This window comes from Medicago sativa, chromosome 1 (assembly GCF_051527215.1).
Source record: "Medicago sativa cultivar Bolivia chromosome 1, Bolivia_mono, whole genome shotgun sequence".
NCBI lineage: Eukaryota > Viridiplantae > Streptophyta > Magnoliopsida > Fabales > Fabaceae > Medicago > Medicago sativa.
Window position 1 is genome coordinate 38,001,727 of NC_140749.1, and position 17,260 is coordinate 38,018,986.

Genomic DNA, 17,260 nt, shown 5'->3' on the forward strand with positions numbered 1-17,260 from the left:
TGGGAATTTAAGAAGGTGTTATCGTTCGCGTGCTTAACTATTACATAAACATTAACATCTATTCCATGTCGTATAGGATATCTTAGCTTAGCTAGTGTAAGCTAGCAGACAACAACCGATTCGTAACCTAAAGACACTATGGTTTGCCGTTCCCATGTAAGAATTTAAGCACAATAATTAAAATAAACTAAAACACATCTAAAAGGGAAAGAAAAAGTACATACCTATGTTGATGCTAATAAAGAGCCAAATAATTGAGTGCATACCCCGCAAACAGAATGAAACAAATATTTATTCAATGTGGAGGACCACAAGTCACACAAGTCCTTTATTCTCGTGCGGTTTGTGCAGCTAAAGTTGGTGTTTGATCTTTTCTTTCTTTTTTCCAATCATAACCCTTTTCAAATTTCAAAAGAAAGGCTTGAGATCACAATTGTGAAGGGGGGATTCAGAGTGTATGAGTGAAGCTTTTTTTATTAAGAAAAAGTTGAGATGAATTAGATTTTGTAAGCAGATTTTAAGACTTTTAAATGCTGATGTTTAAGAGGTTATCAAGCCAGCAACGAAAGTTAAACACACGTTTTTGTCGGGGTATAAATTAATTCTTCAACATTTAAATCCACCTTCATTGGTTTATTGTAGCTTTTCATGTCAACAAATTAATCAAAATATTATTTTCCTAATAAGAAAGAAAACCCACATATGTACTAGGCATGTGTCATACCCTCATTAAAAAGAGGTTGAAGAAGAATGTAACATTTTTGTAATAATAATATAAGCAAATTAAAGGAAAATCCATGGATGATTAAGAAAATAATTAAGTGACACTTTGTGGTTGTTAAAGTGTGACATCGATTTTAAATTCATTTTTTAGTCGTTGAAGTTGTGTGTTGTGTCTAAAAAGTGGGCGAACCCGTGCATATTTGGGTAGTTTATTTGCAAGCATAATGTTATTTCCACAACAACAATTATTATGAATAAATTCCAATTTCTTATCCATAATATTGGCAAGCAGATAAAGCAAGAACAATAATTTTTGATCTTTCTTCTTTTATAGGCAATGATAAATTTCAAACCCAAACGAATAATGGTAGCCTTCACTCTTTGAAACAGTTGCAAGCAGCGATAAACAATATCATCAAATGCTATCATGAGCTTAGCTCAGTTAGTTAGTAGAGACAATACATAATATATGCAAGGTCCGGGGTTCAAACCCCGGCCACCACAAAAAAAAAAAAAAAAAACAATATCACCAAATCAAGAACAAGATTCTACCAAACACCAATCATCTTCATATTTTCCTTCTTTAACTTGTTCTATAATCAACGGAAACCCAACTACTTCATCTATGGTGCATGAATGATTGACATAATAATCATTGTCAACACTTACATCTTCCACATCATCATCCATTTAGAAATCAGCAAGATTGTTTAAAGTCTCGGTTGCGGACAACCCAATAAGATTCGAATCAGGTTGATCCATGACCCTAAAATGCTTGTGATTACCTTTGGATTTGTTCTTTGACTTGGAGACCGGATGGAGGCGACAGCCGGAGCACTGTGGCGTGCCGCATTTGCCGGTGAATTTGGAATGATTGGTGGGCTTGGAGGGGACTTTTGTGAAGAGTCCAGCAGTTGGAGGGGAATCGAACCGGGTGATGAATCGAGTACCAGGTGTCGGGTTAGGAAGGATTCGATATGTCCTCACCATACCATGTTGCTTACCCTCCCTCTTCATTTTTGTTGAATTGGGTTGTGGGCTAAAGAGATTGATGAGAAATAGATGAATGGATTTGTGATTATATATTGATAACTATGAGGTTGGTGCCTGCAGGGGATGGAGTGGACCTTGGGAAACAAGGTGTATGTAGTCATAGTTATGCGTGCTGACCAAGTGTTAACAAATAATGGACCAAGCAAAACAATTGTTATTATAAAGAATTAAAATATTAGAATTTATTTGAGTTTGACAACTCATTTAGATTAAATAAGTGTAGACAAAAAATAAAGCAGTTATATTAAATAAGTTGAATGATTCCTTCTATTTTTTTTACCTGTAGATAAAATGGGAAATATCATAAACTCACACAAGTGTGAAGTTTTAAATTTAAGTTTGAGTTGAAGATGAGGATATTGCTTCAAGTAAAAGCCTCTTCCACTATAAAATCAATTCCTTCAAGTGGCAAGTTTTCAATCCAAAGTTCCATGCTAAAGCAACGACATTAGTTATCCAAGTACATGGTAATTACATTAACTTAGGCATAATTTCATGACAGTTTTTTTCTCTTACATGTAAAGCAATAATATATTATATGCATATGTCCAAAAGACACTCATAGTAAAACTGAGCACATCACCACCAAACATATATAACCGATTTTTTAACATGGGTTTCTTTACTTTTTTTTTTCTTTTCTTGGATAGAATTAATACGTTTCGTATTTATTTTGATTGTGCTAGAAAATTTAATAGTGCTAAGCTAATATAGTTTCAATAAAAAAGTTAGTGACAAGTGTACCAAATCGCACAAATAATAACGTGGTAAGTAAATCGTCTTGACGAAGATTGTTGTTTCTACTCAACAATTAAACTATGCTTAATTAAAGAGTAAAATATTATGATATCAAGAGTTCAGTTGCAATTGAAAATTAAATAAGACTTGAATAAGAATGATTTCACGGCAGTTCAACAAAATAGATCAAGACCAATTTCTTGGTTCAAGGACACGTTTATCTAATATAGAACCCTAATGTCTTAGCTGAAACTCTTATTATCAAAAACGTTATCAACTATTAAACTATCCGCCACACACTTTCCTATATCCTATGACTAGGTGACTTGATTGGAAAACATTATTATTTTTTTTCAATAAATAAGAATTTTATTATACACACATTATGAAGAATAAAAAAACATAAAACTTACAAAAATGAGGAGTTTTGTAGAAATGACAACTTCATATGTTATTTTGAGCATAGTTCAGTTGATATGGACAAGGCATAATATATGCAAGTTCAGAGTTCAAATCTCTGCCACAACAAAAAAAAATGACAACATCATCTCATACGTTTATAGAACAAAATAAATTATTTATAGAACAAAATAAAAATAAAATTGAAATAATAGAACAAAATAGATTGTTACCCTTATTTTTCGTTATTAACCATGTACGAAGATTCGACCAATAGTAACCCAACGTGGATTGTTCCCTCTCAAATCCAATCCATTGTCGGTACCCTTATCTAATCCCATAATCTTTGCTTCCTTCTCCAATCATTCATTCATTCTCAATGGAAACCATTTCCCTCTCTTCTCATAATATTCTTCTTCTCAAACTCTCTCACTCCTCATCTTCATATTCATCTCCACCACAAAAACCTCATCATTCTCGTAACCTCATCACTAAGAAAAACCCAATTTTTCAGCAACCCAATTCATTACTTATTCACAATGATAAACACAAACACTCTTCTTCTTCTTCTTCTTCTTTACCTTCATTGATGTTACATTACACACAAAATGGTTACTTTCATAAATCTCAAACCACATGGGAACAACTCCTAAACAGTTCATTTCACCCTTCTCTTCATTTCATTTCTAAATTATTCAAATCATACGCAAAACAACGCAAATTTGATCATATCATCAACATTCTTCATTCACTCAATTCAAAAAACTTGACCCTTTTGCCTCAGTTTTACTCATTGGCAATCTCTTGTTTTGGAAATGCAGGAAACTTAAAATTGATGGAAGAAACAATCAATGAAATGGTTTCAAAGGGTTTTCGACTTGATTCAAAAATAGGTAATGAAATTCTTTTGTATTATAGTGTTTTTGGTAGTTTGAATGAAATGGATAATGCTTATGGAAGGTTTAAGAGATCTAGGTTTTTTATCGAGGAAAATGTGATTAGGGCTATGGCTTATGGTTATATAAAGAAGAGAAAATTCTATGAATTGGGTGAGTTTGTTAGAGATGTTGGTTTAGGTAGGAGAAATGTTGGGAATGTTTTGTGGAATCTTCTGTTGCTTTCTTATGCTGCTAATTTTAAGATGAAGAGCTTGCAGAGAGAGTTTGTTAGGATGGTTGAATCAGGGTTTCGTCCGGATGTTACGACGTTTAATATTAGGGCTATGGCGTTTTCGAGGATGGCGCTGTTTTGGGATCTTCATCTTAGTATTGAACATATGAGGAGTGAAAAGGTTGTTCCTGATTTGGTTACTTATGGTTGTGTTGTGGAGGCTTACTTGGATAGAAAGCTTGGAAGGAATTTGGAGTTTGTTTTGAATAAAATGGATGTGGATGATTGTCCGAGATTGTTTACAGATCCGTTTGTGTTTGAGGTTTTAGGTAAAGGTGACTTTCATTTGAGTTCGGAGGCGTTTTTGGAATACAAGACACAACAACAGAAATGGAGTTATAGGGTTTTGATACAGAAATATCTTAAGAAACATTATAGGAGGAACCAGATATTTTGGAACTACTAACTAACTTGACAGATGTTTTTGGTCCTTTCCATTTCTTGATGAAATTTGTCATGCTTCATGTTAGATTCCTTTCCATTATATGAGGAACCTTGATTTGATACACACGTTCAGTATTATGTAGTTAATTTGAAACGAAGTTGTACTTATGGTGGATTCCTATGAAGATGAAGTGTTAAGGTGGAGGCATATTTGCAGACAAATCAAACAACAGATACATCCAATCTGGAAGAATACTTGGTGAAACTGAAAACTGGCATGGTTCATTGTTTGACAGTTTGCACTTGAAAATCCAGGGAATTTGTATTCATTTATTTTGTACAACATTCCAACTCTTGGCATTCTCCAATCTCTACAATACGTTTCTAATCTGAACAAGTTTTATCAAATGGTTTTAGAGCCCCTTCTAGGAGCTGTGAGTATTTGATGCAACTGTTTGATGGTTACCACAAGCACGGAGTCAAGATTGGAGTCTATGGAGCACATTCATGAAGCTTGGGCCAGAGAAAGCGGCCAAACAATTTCAGGAAAATCAAGAGAAGGAGAATTAGTTACCGCGCGAGTTGAATGATGTACTGATCAAAAGTTTGAAACAAACAGTTTTTCTAGCAGCTTCCATGGAGAAGTTCAAGAGGTATGCAGAAGGTTATGGTTTGTTTAAATCTAGTATGGTCTATGGGAGTGTCCAGAAGTAGAGTGGGGGATACAAAAGACTTGTTGAGGTTGGAATATGCTATAAATCAGAAAAACGAAATGTTTTAGATGTGATGAGAAATGTGAGCCTAATCGTGTATGTAAAAATCAAACAATATTAGGTGATGTTATAGGAGGTTGCTTTACCGAGGTTGTGCAGTACTTGCTAACCATTGACCCTTGAAATCATTGGTGGATCTCTCTGTAAGCATCCTTTTGTGGTATGACAAATTATGAAGGAATGATTGAAAAGTGAGTCAATTTTGAACTCTAATAAAAGACTTAGTCGCCTCCGGAATAGCTTTATATCTGTGATCTTACCTGGATCGACATTTGTGCTGAACTGTATGAGCTAGATGAGAATGAAAAGAAAGCTATGAACACATCACCATAAAAAAATTGGATTAAATCTTCGTTTTGTCCTTTTGTATTTACGATTTTGATTCAGCATTCAATGATCTTGTAATATGAGCTTAGCCGACAAGAATTTGGTTAATGCCGTGTTATACAAATGCTGAACCAAAATCATAGAATGTCAATCAGGTAAACATTATGGCACAGATGCCTTAGGACATTGGTGACTTGCATAACTTGAGAAACTCTATATGTGGTTGTTCAAGGTTGAGTGAACTGCTAGAACACTGAAGAATTTTGGGCAGTTAAAACATGTAACGTATGGCATATCATATATTCAATGAGGAGGTGGCTTCATTGTAAGAAAATTTATCTGAAATTTCCAGTCTGAAGATAAAGATACTTAAAGTAGATATTAGCTTTATACAGTAATTTTAGGACCTTTTTATTTTACAATGCACACATCCGTGACAAAGAAAGGTTGTATTAGTCAGCTAATGTAATTGACTCTAATCACTATATTTTATTGATTTGCCCCTTCATTTCACATGTTTTGGAGTTACTGTTTTTATCTCAATGTTCATTGTTGTTGCCAATGAATTCCATTATTATTTCTTTCGGCTCTTTTGTTTCATGCAATTATATTCTTTCCAATTTATACTCCCTCAAACGAATGTATGGAAACATCATTATCTAATGAAAGATATCCAAACCAGGTTGTTCAGATAAGACTGTCTTCAATAAGCTCAGAAAACAGCCCTTCTTTTTTTCTAAATGTATGTTCTTTTTAAAAAAATTGATTCAAAATAAGCTCATGACAGTATAGTTGTTTTTCCTTCATAGTAGGTACCCTTTAGAATGAATCTCTAAGTTCCCCTCAAAGAAGGGCAAGCTAGCTACCAGTTCAAGTGCTATATGTCGCGAGAAATAATTTCCCGACAATATCACGAGCGCATGATTTCTCACACACCGCTTGCATTTTAAGTCTGGATTTTACCACACCTACCAGGTATATATATCATTAGCCACATTTACACTCAAATGTTTCTTCAACTATATATTACCATTGCACCTTTTAGATCCACCTTACATTTATACATGTGGCTCAATTATAGAGAGACAATCATCCATGATTTGGAGTATATAATTTTTATTTATTAACAATTATCGTAAGTTTTATTAAAGTGCCTATTAACTTTGTTGATGCACATCCCCGTGAGCTTAGCTCAATTGGTAGGGATATTGCATGTTTTATGCAGGGGTCGGGGTTCGAACCTCGGACACCCCACTTCTCCACAATTAAATTGTGTAAGTTCTAGTAACTAGGTTACTTGACAAAAAAACAAAAAATTGTTGATGCACGGAAAAAAAGAGAGAGAAATAATCTATTTTGTTTTTTTATAAGTATATAATTCTTTTTCATTAAAGTAAATAAAGTCATGGGTAGTTAACCGCTTTGCCACTTGTGAATGCTTACTAAAAAAGCGCTGCATATCAAAAAATCTTCTCTATTGCCATTCGTGAACTTTTCGGGAAAATGCATGTCGCGAGATTAAGCATTTTCCAAAAAATAAATCTAATATGTAAAATAATGGTTAGTCCAAAAGAATAAGTAGGAAAGTAGTGGATTTAGATTTCTAACATCGGATTCTCTACTTTAGGTTTAAAAAGGAGAGAGAATGTAGACAAATATAGAGAAAAATGAAGAGAAAAAAAAAAAAAAAAACTTTGGGATTCAGCAAGGTTGGAGAAGGCAAGACTCAAATAGCACAAGTATTTACAGGTCCTCGCATCAGCCGGAATTGAACTCTAGCCTTACGGGTGACTTAATTTCTTATTAACTAAGTCAACCTAATATTTCTTGTTCGACAGGCCCCTCAAATTGCTCTATGGATCGAATTGTAACTCCAGATTGATTTTTTTGGGTGTAAACCCCCATCGAGTCGTAATTCCCGATCAGTTTTTTTTTCTTTCAAAAATGCGAGCAATTTTTAGAGGCCTATTGAACAACCATCTTAACGTAGCAGCTCTTATTTAACCCTTGAAATAAACTATGCAACTTTTTTCACATGTTTTCCTTCTACACAAGGTAATACAATACAAATGCAAACAGTAGAAAACCGCAGATGAACTATCTTTGACTACATAAATCCATTGCCTTGGAAGGCCAATAAAAATAAGTTTGCCAAATTAATGTTTGAATCCTACAACAGGAAAAACACTAGAGAAAAATCCTGCACACCTAAAAGCAGCTTCCTTATTAAGACTCAAATTTCATCCTCTTCAAAGGGATCTCGTTCAGGGTAGTCACCAACCTGGGAAGAATTTATAAAGATTACAAAAAATCAGTGTTTTTTGGACAAATATTATCAGATATGAAATTAAAGATACTTTTCTCCACTAATCAGAAATAGGACCTTTTAAAATTGCCCCTTTGCCTTATTGTATTATATTTCAATGAGTCTGATGTTTGCTAGTTCCATAAAAGCGTAATTGCTCAAAGATGAACTCAAAATACCGATTTTTCAAAACCAGTTCAGTTAAAGAATCGTGAAAGGAAAATATCAACTATCTAATCTGAAAACCAAATAATTATTGACGGAGAAGAACATGACCGACAATGTCAATATTATTGTCAAACTTAATATCATATAGGTCTTTATCCTGAACCTCATAAAGCATAATGCTTGGTTTCATTCTTCGTGTCTGTTACTTTCCATTTACATGTTTTGAGGACAATGTGATGTCTGTTACTTTCCATTTACATGTTTTGAACTAAGATGTTTGACATAGGCTTCAGTTGCCATGCTGAGGGACAATGTACATCAAAGCAACAAAATTTGTTGCATCTTGCAAATGTCCCTGATGTCACTATGTCAGATATTTGTTTAGACAATATCACTAACAGAAACATTAAAAAATATCTGCTATGCGAAATATTAAAAAAATTAATGGCTGGAGGCAAAACAGACACATCTACCCCAAGAAAATCAGCCAATGGGATTAAAGCTATGTCAAATGATAATATGCTTTAAGGTCTGTTTAGGAGGGTAGGGGAGGACTTTGGAAAAAAGGACGAAAGGAACAAATAAGGAAGGATAGAACCCCAACTTGAATGGGAGTTTATTTACTTCATAATACAAAACCCCCGTAATTTGGAGGAACTCAAAAGGTATTGCAGGAGAATATTAGAGGGATTTAGAGGGTTTTGAAAAATTCTTCAAATCAATTTAATGTTATAATACTCTGAAAATTAAAAATATATTAATCATATGTATTCATTTATTATTCTCTACATAATCACTCTAAAATAAGGTGGAAGACTTCTCTTCTGTTCCCTCTCTTTCCCTCTCCCCAAAGCCCTTTCCTCCAAGCTCCCAAATGGAGCCCAGGTGTGTGCAGTTAGCAAGGAAAAAGCAGTACAGCACAACATTAAATTTGGGATAAGAGTAGGCTTTTGGATGTATGAAGTTATTTTTGCTCTTGGTCATTGTGTTTTATTTTTGTGTTAAGCAGTTTTATTTGTGTTAAGCAGGAGGCCTTGTCATCGTATTTTTCCTTTTAATTTTATCAGGCAAAAAAAAAACATGAATGAAAAATATTCTGATACTAAGGACTACTACATGATTTCCAACAAACCTTCACTTTCTCCGGCCTAACTATTCCCCCGTGAGATGGAGGGCATTGGAAGTAACGTACTCCTTTGACCCTGTAACATAACCAAGGGAAATTCTGAGATAAATGTAGGCATAATTGCTGTTTTTGAATGCAAAACAGAACACAATAGCTAAAAGCAGGAATTAGCATGATGACTGATGAGTTGGTTGACTTACATGCCATCATGTTTGCCCAAGGGTTCATCATATTGAACTCCAACCCAGAAACCAGGACCCAGTGGTTCTGCCTGACCAACAAATTTTACAACACCTCTTTTTGCCCCAGGTTCAACTTCACACCTGGATCCTACCTTAATATTTTGGAAATTGGAGCAACCACAAAAAAATTCAAAGAGATTCAATTCAGAAACACCAGACGAATTGATCGACATAACAATAACTGGAAAAACAAAATATGCTATATATCCCTTTTACAGCAAAGCAAAACTGCAAAAACATATGAACCATAACTAAAAGAACCAAAGAAAACTACTCATGATTGAAGGATCCAAAAAATAAGTCCAATTCATGATGCATCTAAAAATAAATATTCAAGTAACTGAGGCTACAGCCTACAGTATACTGCTAGAAAACGATAACATATCTTTAGTCAAACCCATTTGTTATATGACTAGCAGTTGATAGTTGATACAAATTGATACTAGCAAAACATTATATTCAAACCGCTAAAAACATTCAGATTCGTACAGGCTATCTGGTGTATGTTAATCCCATCCAAACTACACGTTCAAGTTAATCCCCCTCTAAATCTTTCTTGTTAAGCAGTTTCAATAGAAACCAAACTAACCAAATACACCTTTCATTCATTCTTCAAGGGAATAGGCATAAATGAAAAAGTCATTGTGGAAAACAAATGATGCTACAATGATGTACCGTAAGCAATTTTTTATTTTATTAAATATTATCATTTATTCTGTTGACTGAAAATCCTTAATTATATTTCATCAAAACCAGCTCTTTTGTTGTACTAAATCACAAGTTTTCACCAAATTCATCAAGCAAAAGTTAAACAAATTATCACAGTTTGACGATTTCAAGGACATTCAGGTTGTCTTGTGCTTTATTCCAGCTGTTTCGCCAAGCTATCTTCCCTACAGTGCTCAGCTTGCTTATTGCATCTAATTCATGGTTACTCTTTCCTGCTATGGTTTTTAAATCCCATATTATATGAAGGCTTTTTGAAGTTTATTTGTTGTTAGATATATAAAGCAGTTCTGAGATTCCACCTAATAAATACTTTACGCTTCCCAACTGCTATGCCAGCTCAGCATCCTTCTTCTTAAATATCTTCATGTGGTGCACTCTCCACAAATTAGGCCTATTACCTCCATCTGGATTCAGCTGGCCCACAACTTCATTCAAATTTCTATCCAAATCTCCTATCAATCTAACCTCGCATTTCGAATTGTATCTTTATTCAATTTTCCTCCTTATCAACCTAAACCTTATAACTTTGAAAACTATACTAAAATAACCTATACAACAATTATGCTCGTAGTAGAAAATAAAACATAAAAATGATAACTAACAAACCTTGATATTAGCACAGATGTCTTCCATGTCGGTGTCTGGTGTCTGCACGAGAAATGCCAAATCAGTGAAAGTGTCCATTACCCAAAAGCAAGGACATGAGCATATGGCTTAAAGCTTATAGCTAATAAACTCGCATGACTAAAAAAAAACCGTTAGGAAACTATCATTTTCACACTAGCTTATAGCGTATTTTGATAAGCTAATTCAAGTAGCTTATAGCTTATCACCTTTTATCTCGATTTTACTCCTGCAATCTTAATTGAATACACCTTTTTTTTTACATCATTTTAAATTTATAGGCTACTTCAACCGCTATATAACAAACACTACAAATTCAATCAGTTAGATTATCCGCTATCAGTTCTAAGCTAGTTTATGAGTCATCTGCTAAAAGCTCATCTGTTAAACTATCTTATCAGCTATCCGCTATTTTTTTACCAAACAAAGCATGACTTTGTGCCAGGATAAGTCAATGAAATGCTTACCTTTGCGTCAATAGTCGATGGAGCATGCGAAGTCAATTTCTCCCTATATTTTCTGAAAGTGTCTGCTATAGCATAATGAAAAAAATATATAATAAGCTACAAGAACCAGTTTTCACAAATAAAAAAAAGTTGTGTTGAATGAGGTGATAGAGGGACATGCCTCCTCGCTTATTATAGGCTTCTTCAGAAATTTCGTATTTCTCCACCAAAGAAGTATCTTCCAACCATCCACCCGATGTAACAGACGCTGGATCAAGATCAATGACGTGCAAACGAAACCTGCCACGGTCCACAAGGAATAAAAAGTAAAAACTCTAAACAATTGATGAAGAATAAAATAAAAATAGAAAGAAAAAGAGAAAGTAACTAACCCATCAAAGGGAGAATAGAATCCAAGGAGTTTGGAATGATCAGAGAGATCAGCGATTTTATTGCGAAGTTCGTCGTAGAGTTCGAGGTGCATTGAGTTAACAGAAGTACCACATTTTTTCCATAGCTTGTCCTTGACTGCTTCCACTGTGAGCTGCAGGGAGAAGCGAATGTCGGGGTTGAATGATTTGAGATTAGAATGAGTAACGCGCAATAGTACGGACTCGTCCCCTTCGATTTTTTGTAAGCTCGATGCCATTTACTAATTTGATTCACTCACTATCCAGGTCCCTAGGTCAACAAGTACAAACTAGTTTTAATAATTATTATTAATATTATCATATATAACTTCAATCAAAATGGGTTATTAAATCAAAAGCAATATTATAACATCCTGTATAATTTTTCTATAATTTTATACAAAATGTTACAACTGATACCAGATAATTAAAATAATCTTGTCTTATTTTCGAGAACAAGATACAATTCTCAAAATGTACATGAAAAAAAATCCATACGTTTACATAAAAAAATCCAAAAACACGAGTCTTGAAGTCTATTCTTCAAGAGCTAACCCTTGTGTCCACAATAAACTTCACCTGTCTATCTGAAAAATAAAAGGAGTGGGAAGAGACCTACTTGTCTTAGTGGATTCTCGAACTACAACCATAATATCAGTCACTAACTAACTATAATATTGCATGTTAAGTTAGTCCACAATAAATAACCAATGGTTATGTGATCACTAACAATATCTATTATAAACCTGAATTTGTCAACTGACCACCAACATTGTTCAGCAATTACAATTCAATAATAATATAAGTCATGAACAAAAGTAAAGGTGGAACACACATTAATTATCTTGGTTGTTTTAGTTGTTGTAAATACTATCAGGCGTGAGGGTACTCAATAGTATTCACCTGCCGGTAAAGCGTTAGATATAGGGTGCGTTTGTTTCAGCTTTAAAAAAAACAGAATTTGTGTTACAAGAATCTAGAGATTTTTAAAAAAATCTGAAGTTATTTTTGTTTGCCTACTACCCATAAAAATCCATTTTTTTTTTTTAAATGAGTTATAACTTGTACATATGTTACCTCCTTGTTTAAAAAAATAAAAAATAGATTTTGAGAAAAGCTAATCCTAATAGCTTTTCATTTTAGGGTCAAAATAGATTTTTTTGATAAAATGATTTTTCTAAAAATCCTAAACAAACACTTAAAAATGAAACAAACAGGGCCATAATAAACAATACTTTACCGGAGCTGCCTCACAATTTTATCATAATTTAACTGAGCAAACACTAATGGTTCAAGTACACTGAAAAAATGATCACCTATACCATTAGCATAATTTTGTCATTATTTTATTTAATAACAACTGACAGTTTCAACCTGTAGAAATTTGAGCGTTTAACTATTGTTAAACATTTATTGTACCTATCCAAAACAGTTCAGACAAAACAGTACGAACAATATAGACATATTTCTAAAATGATTTAATAGTTGAACTGTCATTCATTTCACAATGTACCTCTCAAGAAAATACTTTTCTTTTTCTCTGTCTTTAGACTACCCAAGTTCGAAGTCTATGGCATAATTTGCAGAGACATATAACAAGATAAAACAAATCTATTTGTAGGCATCAGTGTCAACATAAAACAGAATTTGATCTTTCATAGTAACTAAGCTTAATCCATTCATTCATATCACACATACATATATATATATATATATATATATATATATATATATATATATATATATATATATATGTGGGCTGAAGGTTCATATGGGTATATAGAAAACTAAACTCAACAAAGTCTAATTTTGACATTCTATTAATTACTTAATGTTCCTAGGCATAGCTTAGTTAAAGAATTTGTATAACTATAATTCTAGTTCCACACACTAATCCATCCTAATTCTAATTTCAACAACAATTTCCAGAAATTATCATTCATGAAAATAACTTAATTTCTGATACTAATCACAGTACCCATTAATCCAACATAAAGATATCAATTATAACTCAAGCCTAGGAGAGGAAACCCACTTCAAAGAACAACTTCTAATTTTCACTCCACCATTGAAAATCATCAAATTTAAGCATTTGTAATATGAATGAGAGATGGTATCTAATTGCAAAAATCATAATGCTGATCATTACTTACTTTTTCTATCAATGTAGTGGATCGTTGTGCGCCTATGAGGAGTGGATATCTCGGAGAGAAATTGAGCAATGCGTCAAACGGAAATCAAGGAAAAACCTAAATCTCGGTATAGAGGTCGAGAACTGGGGACCGTTTGTTACGAATCACGTTTTTTATTTGGCATATTTGTTGCGAATCGCATTTCAGCTAGGAAGAAAAAGAAGAGAAGGTGTGAATCGTGTTTGGTTTAAGCCCTTTTCAGTGAATCGTGTTTCTGAAAAATGAGAGAATCGCGTTTCAAAAATTCAGTGAATCGTGTTTTTGAAAAAACGAGAGAATCGCGTGTCAGAACAGAAGAGAAGAAAGGTGTGAAATTTTATTTGAGAAAAACCGGTTCAATAAAATTGTAAACCGGTTTTAGTTTGCTGAAATAATATGGGGTGTGGTTTTTTTTATTTTATTTTTTTTCTATCAAACCACCAGATGAGATCTCAATAAATTATTTGAGAAAAATCGGTTCAATAAAATTGTAAACCGGTTTTAGTTTGCTGAAATAATATGGGGTGGTTTTTTTTTATTTTATTTTTTTTCTATCGAACCACACCATATGAGATCTCAATAAAAAAGCGGAATAACCAAAAAAACCTGTCAAAACCACAAGTCAAGTACAAATGAAGCTTTGGGGGCATAGTTTTAAAAACCGGACCGGTCATCGAACCGGGTCAGAGTACTGGGTCACAGGTTGAATTACTGGGTCAATTAATTATACTTTTGTATCATTTTCCCTATTTAATTTAATATCATTTTTATGTATGTATATATATATATATATATATATATATATATATATATATATATATATGGGTTATGATAGAAGACACCTTTTATGAAGGTGTCTTTTATCAAGTTATTCTATGAGCATTTGCGAAAAGACACCAACTTACTTTTAGGAAGGTGTCTTTTATCAAAATTATAACTAAAAAGTGAAAATCACACCTTAAGGTGTGACTTAATAAAAGACACCACCAAAGGGTGACTTGTAACATAACCCTATATATATATATATATATAACACAAGTGTGCAGGCTTAAAAAAAAAAAAACGTAAGTGTGCTTTATTCGTATAAAAAAAAATATATACATTTGTGTGTTTTATATTTTTACAAAGAGATTCCTTAAAAAAAAAAAAAAAAAAAAAGAGATAAATATATATGGTTTGTATCTCAAAAAAGAAGATTTATGGGGTTGCATATTAACCCAACATATTATAGCTATAGCCAACTATCAATTTTAAACAAGGATCTAAAAACATTAAAAAGAACCGGCATGAAAAATCTAATCTAACATATAAAAAGCCCACAAATAGGGGTAATGTTGACATTTTACTATGTAGGGTTTCTTTTGCTTGTATTAAGCGTAAGCAACTAGCAGACTGTCAAAAGCTTTCAGCCGCCACCTTCTCCCTTAATCTTGTTAACAACAACAATGAGTAAATAAGCAATTACCCCCTTGAAATTGTAAGTTTCGTCAATTAATCCCCTGAAATTAACAAAACTTCAATTACCCCTCTGAAATTGTACAATGTTAATCAATTTACCCCCTCCGTCAAATTTTTCTGTTAGTCAACATAATGTTTTGCAAATACCCCCTGAAGTTTTGCACTTATGTGCAAAATGCCCCTTGAACTTGAAAATTTATATATTTTTTTCTTCTATACTTGATTCAAATTACTGTGATCTCAACTAGCTGCTTGGGCTGTATTCTCCAGTTATCTAATCTAACTGCATGTACAATGTGTTTCATCATTAACAAATAACAAGCTGGCAGCAGGAGCTTACCATGGATTTGGGAATCATGCTCAAAAGATGGAATGTTAAAGATTTGCAAGATGAATAAATAAATATAAACATCAAGAGATGTGCAGCACAATGTATCCTTATAGTTTGGAGTCCATAACAAGCAAGACAGAACAAGTGCAACTTGAACCATTGTACAATTAAGACCAATAGGTAATATAAAAATAAATTGCAGGTCCATCATTTTTTTTTGAAGAGACTAAAATGGAATATATTACCACAACAGGGTTCCTCCTGGCACAAGGTGTACCAAGGGAGAAACACCAAAGTCAATACAAGGATAGCAAATAATTACAAACCAAAGGCTTACACCACAAAATGAACCAAAGTACTAACAAATTAGCCTATACCGAGAAGAGTGAACAGACTAAGCCACCAACCATGATAGTTAAAGGGAAGAGTTGCAAACTTCACCTTCAACCACTGAAAAGTTAACAGCTTAATTCTGTCCACCACCTGCAAAATAGAGCTAGCTTTGGCATTAAAAATTCTATTGTTCCTTTCCTTCCAAATTTCCCACACAGTCGCGTACCATATAACCTGAGTAATTGAATGCCGTGACTTAGAAAAACCGCCAAGATGGCTAAATTGAGTAAAATGACCTGTTACATCATGAGGCATAGCCGTAACAACACCTAGCCAGAGAAAGATGTGATTCCAAACCAAGCTAAAAAGATTGCAGTGAAAAAATAAATGAGTGGATGTTTCGTTCACTCCGCAACCACCAGCACAAGATTGAGCATCAGAGTCTATAACACGCCGCCTATGTAAATTATCCCTAGTAGGGAGGCGATCGCGAAACAAACGCCACACAAACAGCACCACCTTTAATGGAACGTCCTTATGCCAAATTGAAGGTGCTGCCGCAATTTCAACATGAACCTGAGCAATGAGAGAAAAGTATGCACTTCGAACTGTATAAAGAGAAGATGGGTCCACCTTCCATAGCCATTTGTCCTCCCTGTGAACCTGTAAAGAAACATCTTGAAGTAAAAGCATAAGTTCCCCTACCGTCTCCTCCTCCCATGCAAACAACCTACGCCTCCATCGCCAAGCATCACCATCGACTTCCCAACCTAAGGCATTCATCGATGCCACTGTCTCCGTCTTCAGCTCCGATAAATCATACAACCTACTAAATCTATCCCGTAACGACACGTCTCCCACCCAAACATCCGTCCAAAACAACGTTTTAGTGCCGTTACCCAAAGAACGACTGACATTACTATGGAACCACCCCTCCGCTCGCAAAGCCGAGATGCTCCGCCACCACGCAGAACCATCACGACCACCACCTCTCAGATGACCGCCCTCCAACCCATACCGCAACGCTAACACCCTAAACCATAAACTCTCCCTATCCACCAGCACCCTCCAACACCACTTTCCTAATAACGCTAAATTAAATTCTTTTATTCTCCTTACCCCCAAACTACCAACCTCCTGACTCCGACAAATAGATTTCCAATCAACCCAAATGATTTTTCTGTGGTCTGCACTCCCCCCCCCCCCCCCCCCCCCAAAAAAAAATTATTAAAAATAGATTCGATAGAGGATACAATACCTGACGGAGCCTTGAAAAAAGAAAGAGCATAAACAGGCAGGGATGACAGGACAGACTTAAGTAAAACCAAGCGACCTCCCAAGGACAAGTGT

General features: G+C 34.2%; 2 protein-coding genes and 1 pseudogene across 3 annotated transcripts; 1 reads left to right on the forward strand and 2 right to left on the reverse strand.

Moving 5' to 3' along the window:
* Nucleotides 1-1,068: 1,068 nt before the first annotated feature.
* LOC146954787 (uncharacterized) lies at nt 1,069-1,849 on the reverse strand (annotated as a pseudogene).
* Nucleotides 1,850-3,273: 1,424 nt separating this feature from the next.
* Nucleotides 3,274-6,080, forward strand: LOC146954788 (pentatricopeptide repeat-containing protein At3g42630-like). Its single transcript, XM_085718555.1, has one exon. The coding sequence runs from the start codon at nt 3,293-3,295 to the stop codon at nt 4,487-4,489; it is 1,197 nt and encodes a 398-aa protein (XP_085574681.1). The 5' UTR covers nt 3,274-3,292; the 3' UTR covers nt 4,490-6,080.
* Nucleotides 6,081-7,563: 1,483 nt separating this feature from the next.
* Nucleotides 7,564-14,149, reverse strand: EMB2804 (tubulin folding cofactor B). Of its 2 annotated transcripts, none has more exons than XM_085718561.1 (8): nt 13,771-14,149; nt 11,600-11,888; nt 11,389-11,507; nt 11,229-11,290; nt 10,744-10,785; nt 9,367-9,500; nt 9,173-9,242; nt 7,564-7,848 (listed from the first exon to the last, which is right to left on the reverse strand). In XM_085718561.1, exons 2-8 carry the CDS (start codon nt 11,854-11,856, stop codon nt 7,801-7,803), a joined length of 732 nt encoding a protein of 243 aa, XP_085574687.1. In that variant the 5' UTR covers nt 11,857-11,888; nt 13,771-14,149; the 3' UTR covers nt 7,564-7,800. The 2 variants fall into 2 exon arrangements, with proteins under 2 accessions (XP_085574687.1, XP_085574684.1); XM_085718558.1 differs by having other exon boundaries at nt 11,229-11,293; nt 13,771-14,101.
* Between the last annotated feature and the right edge of the window lie 3,111 nt (nt 14,150-17,260).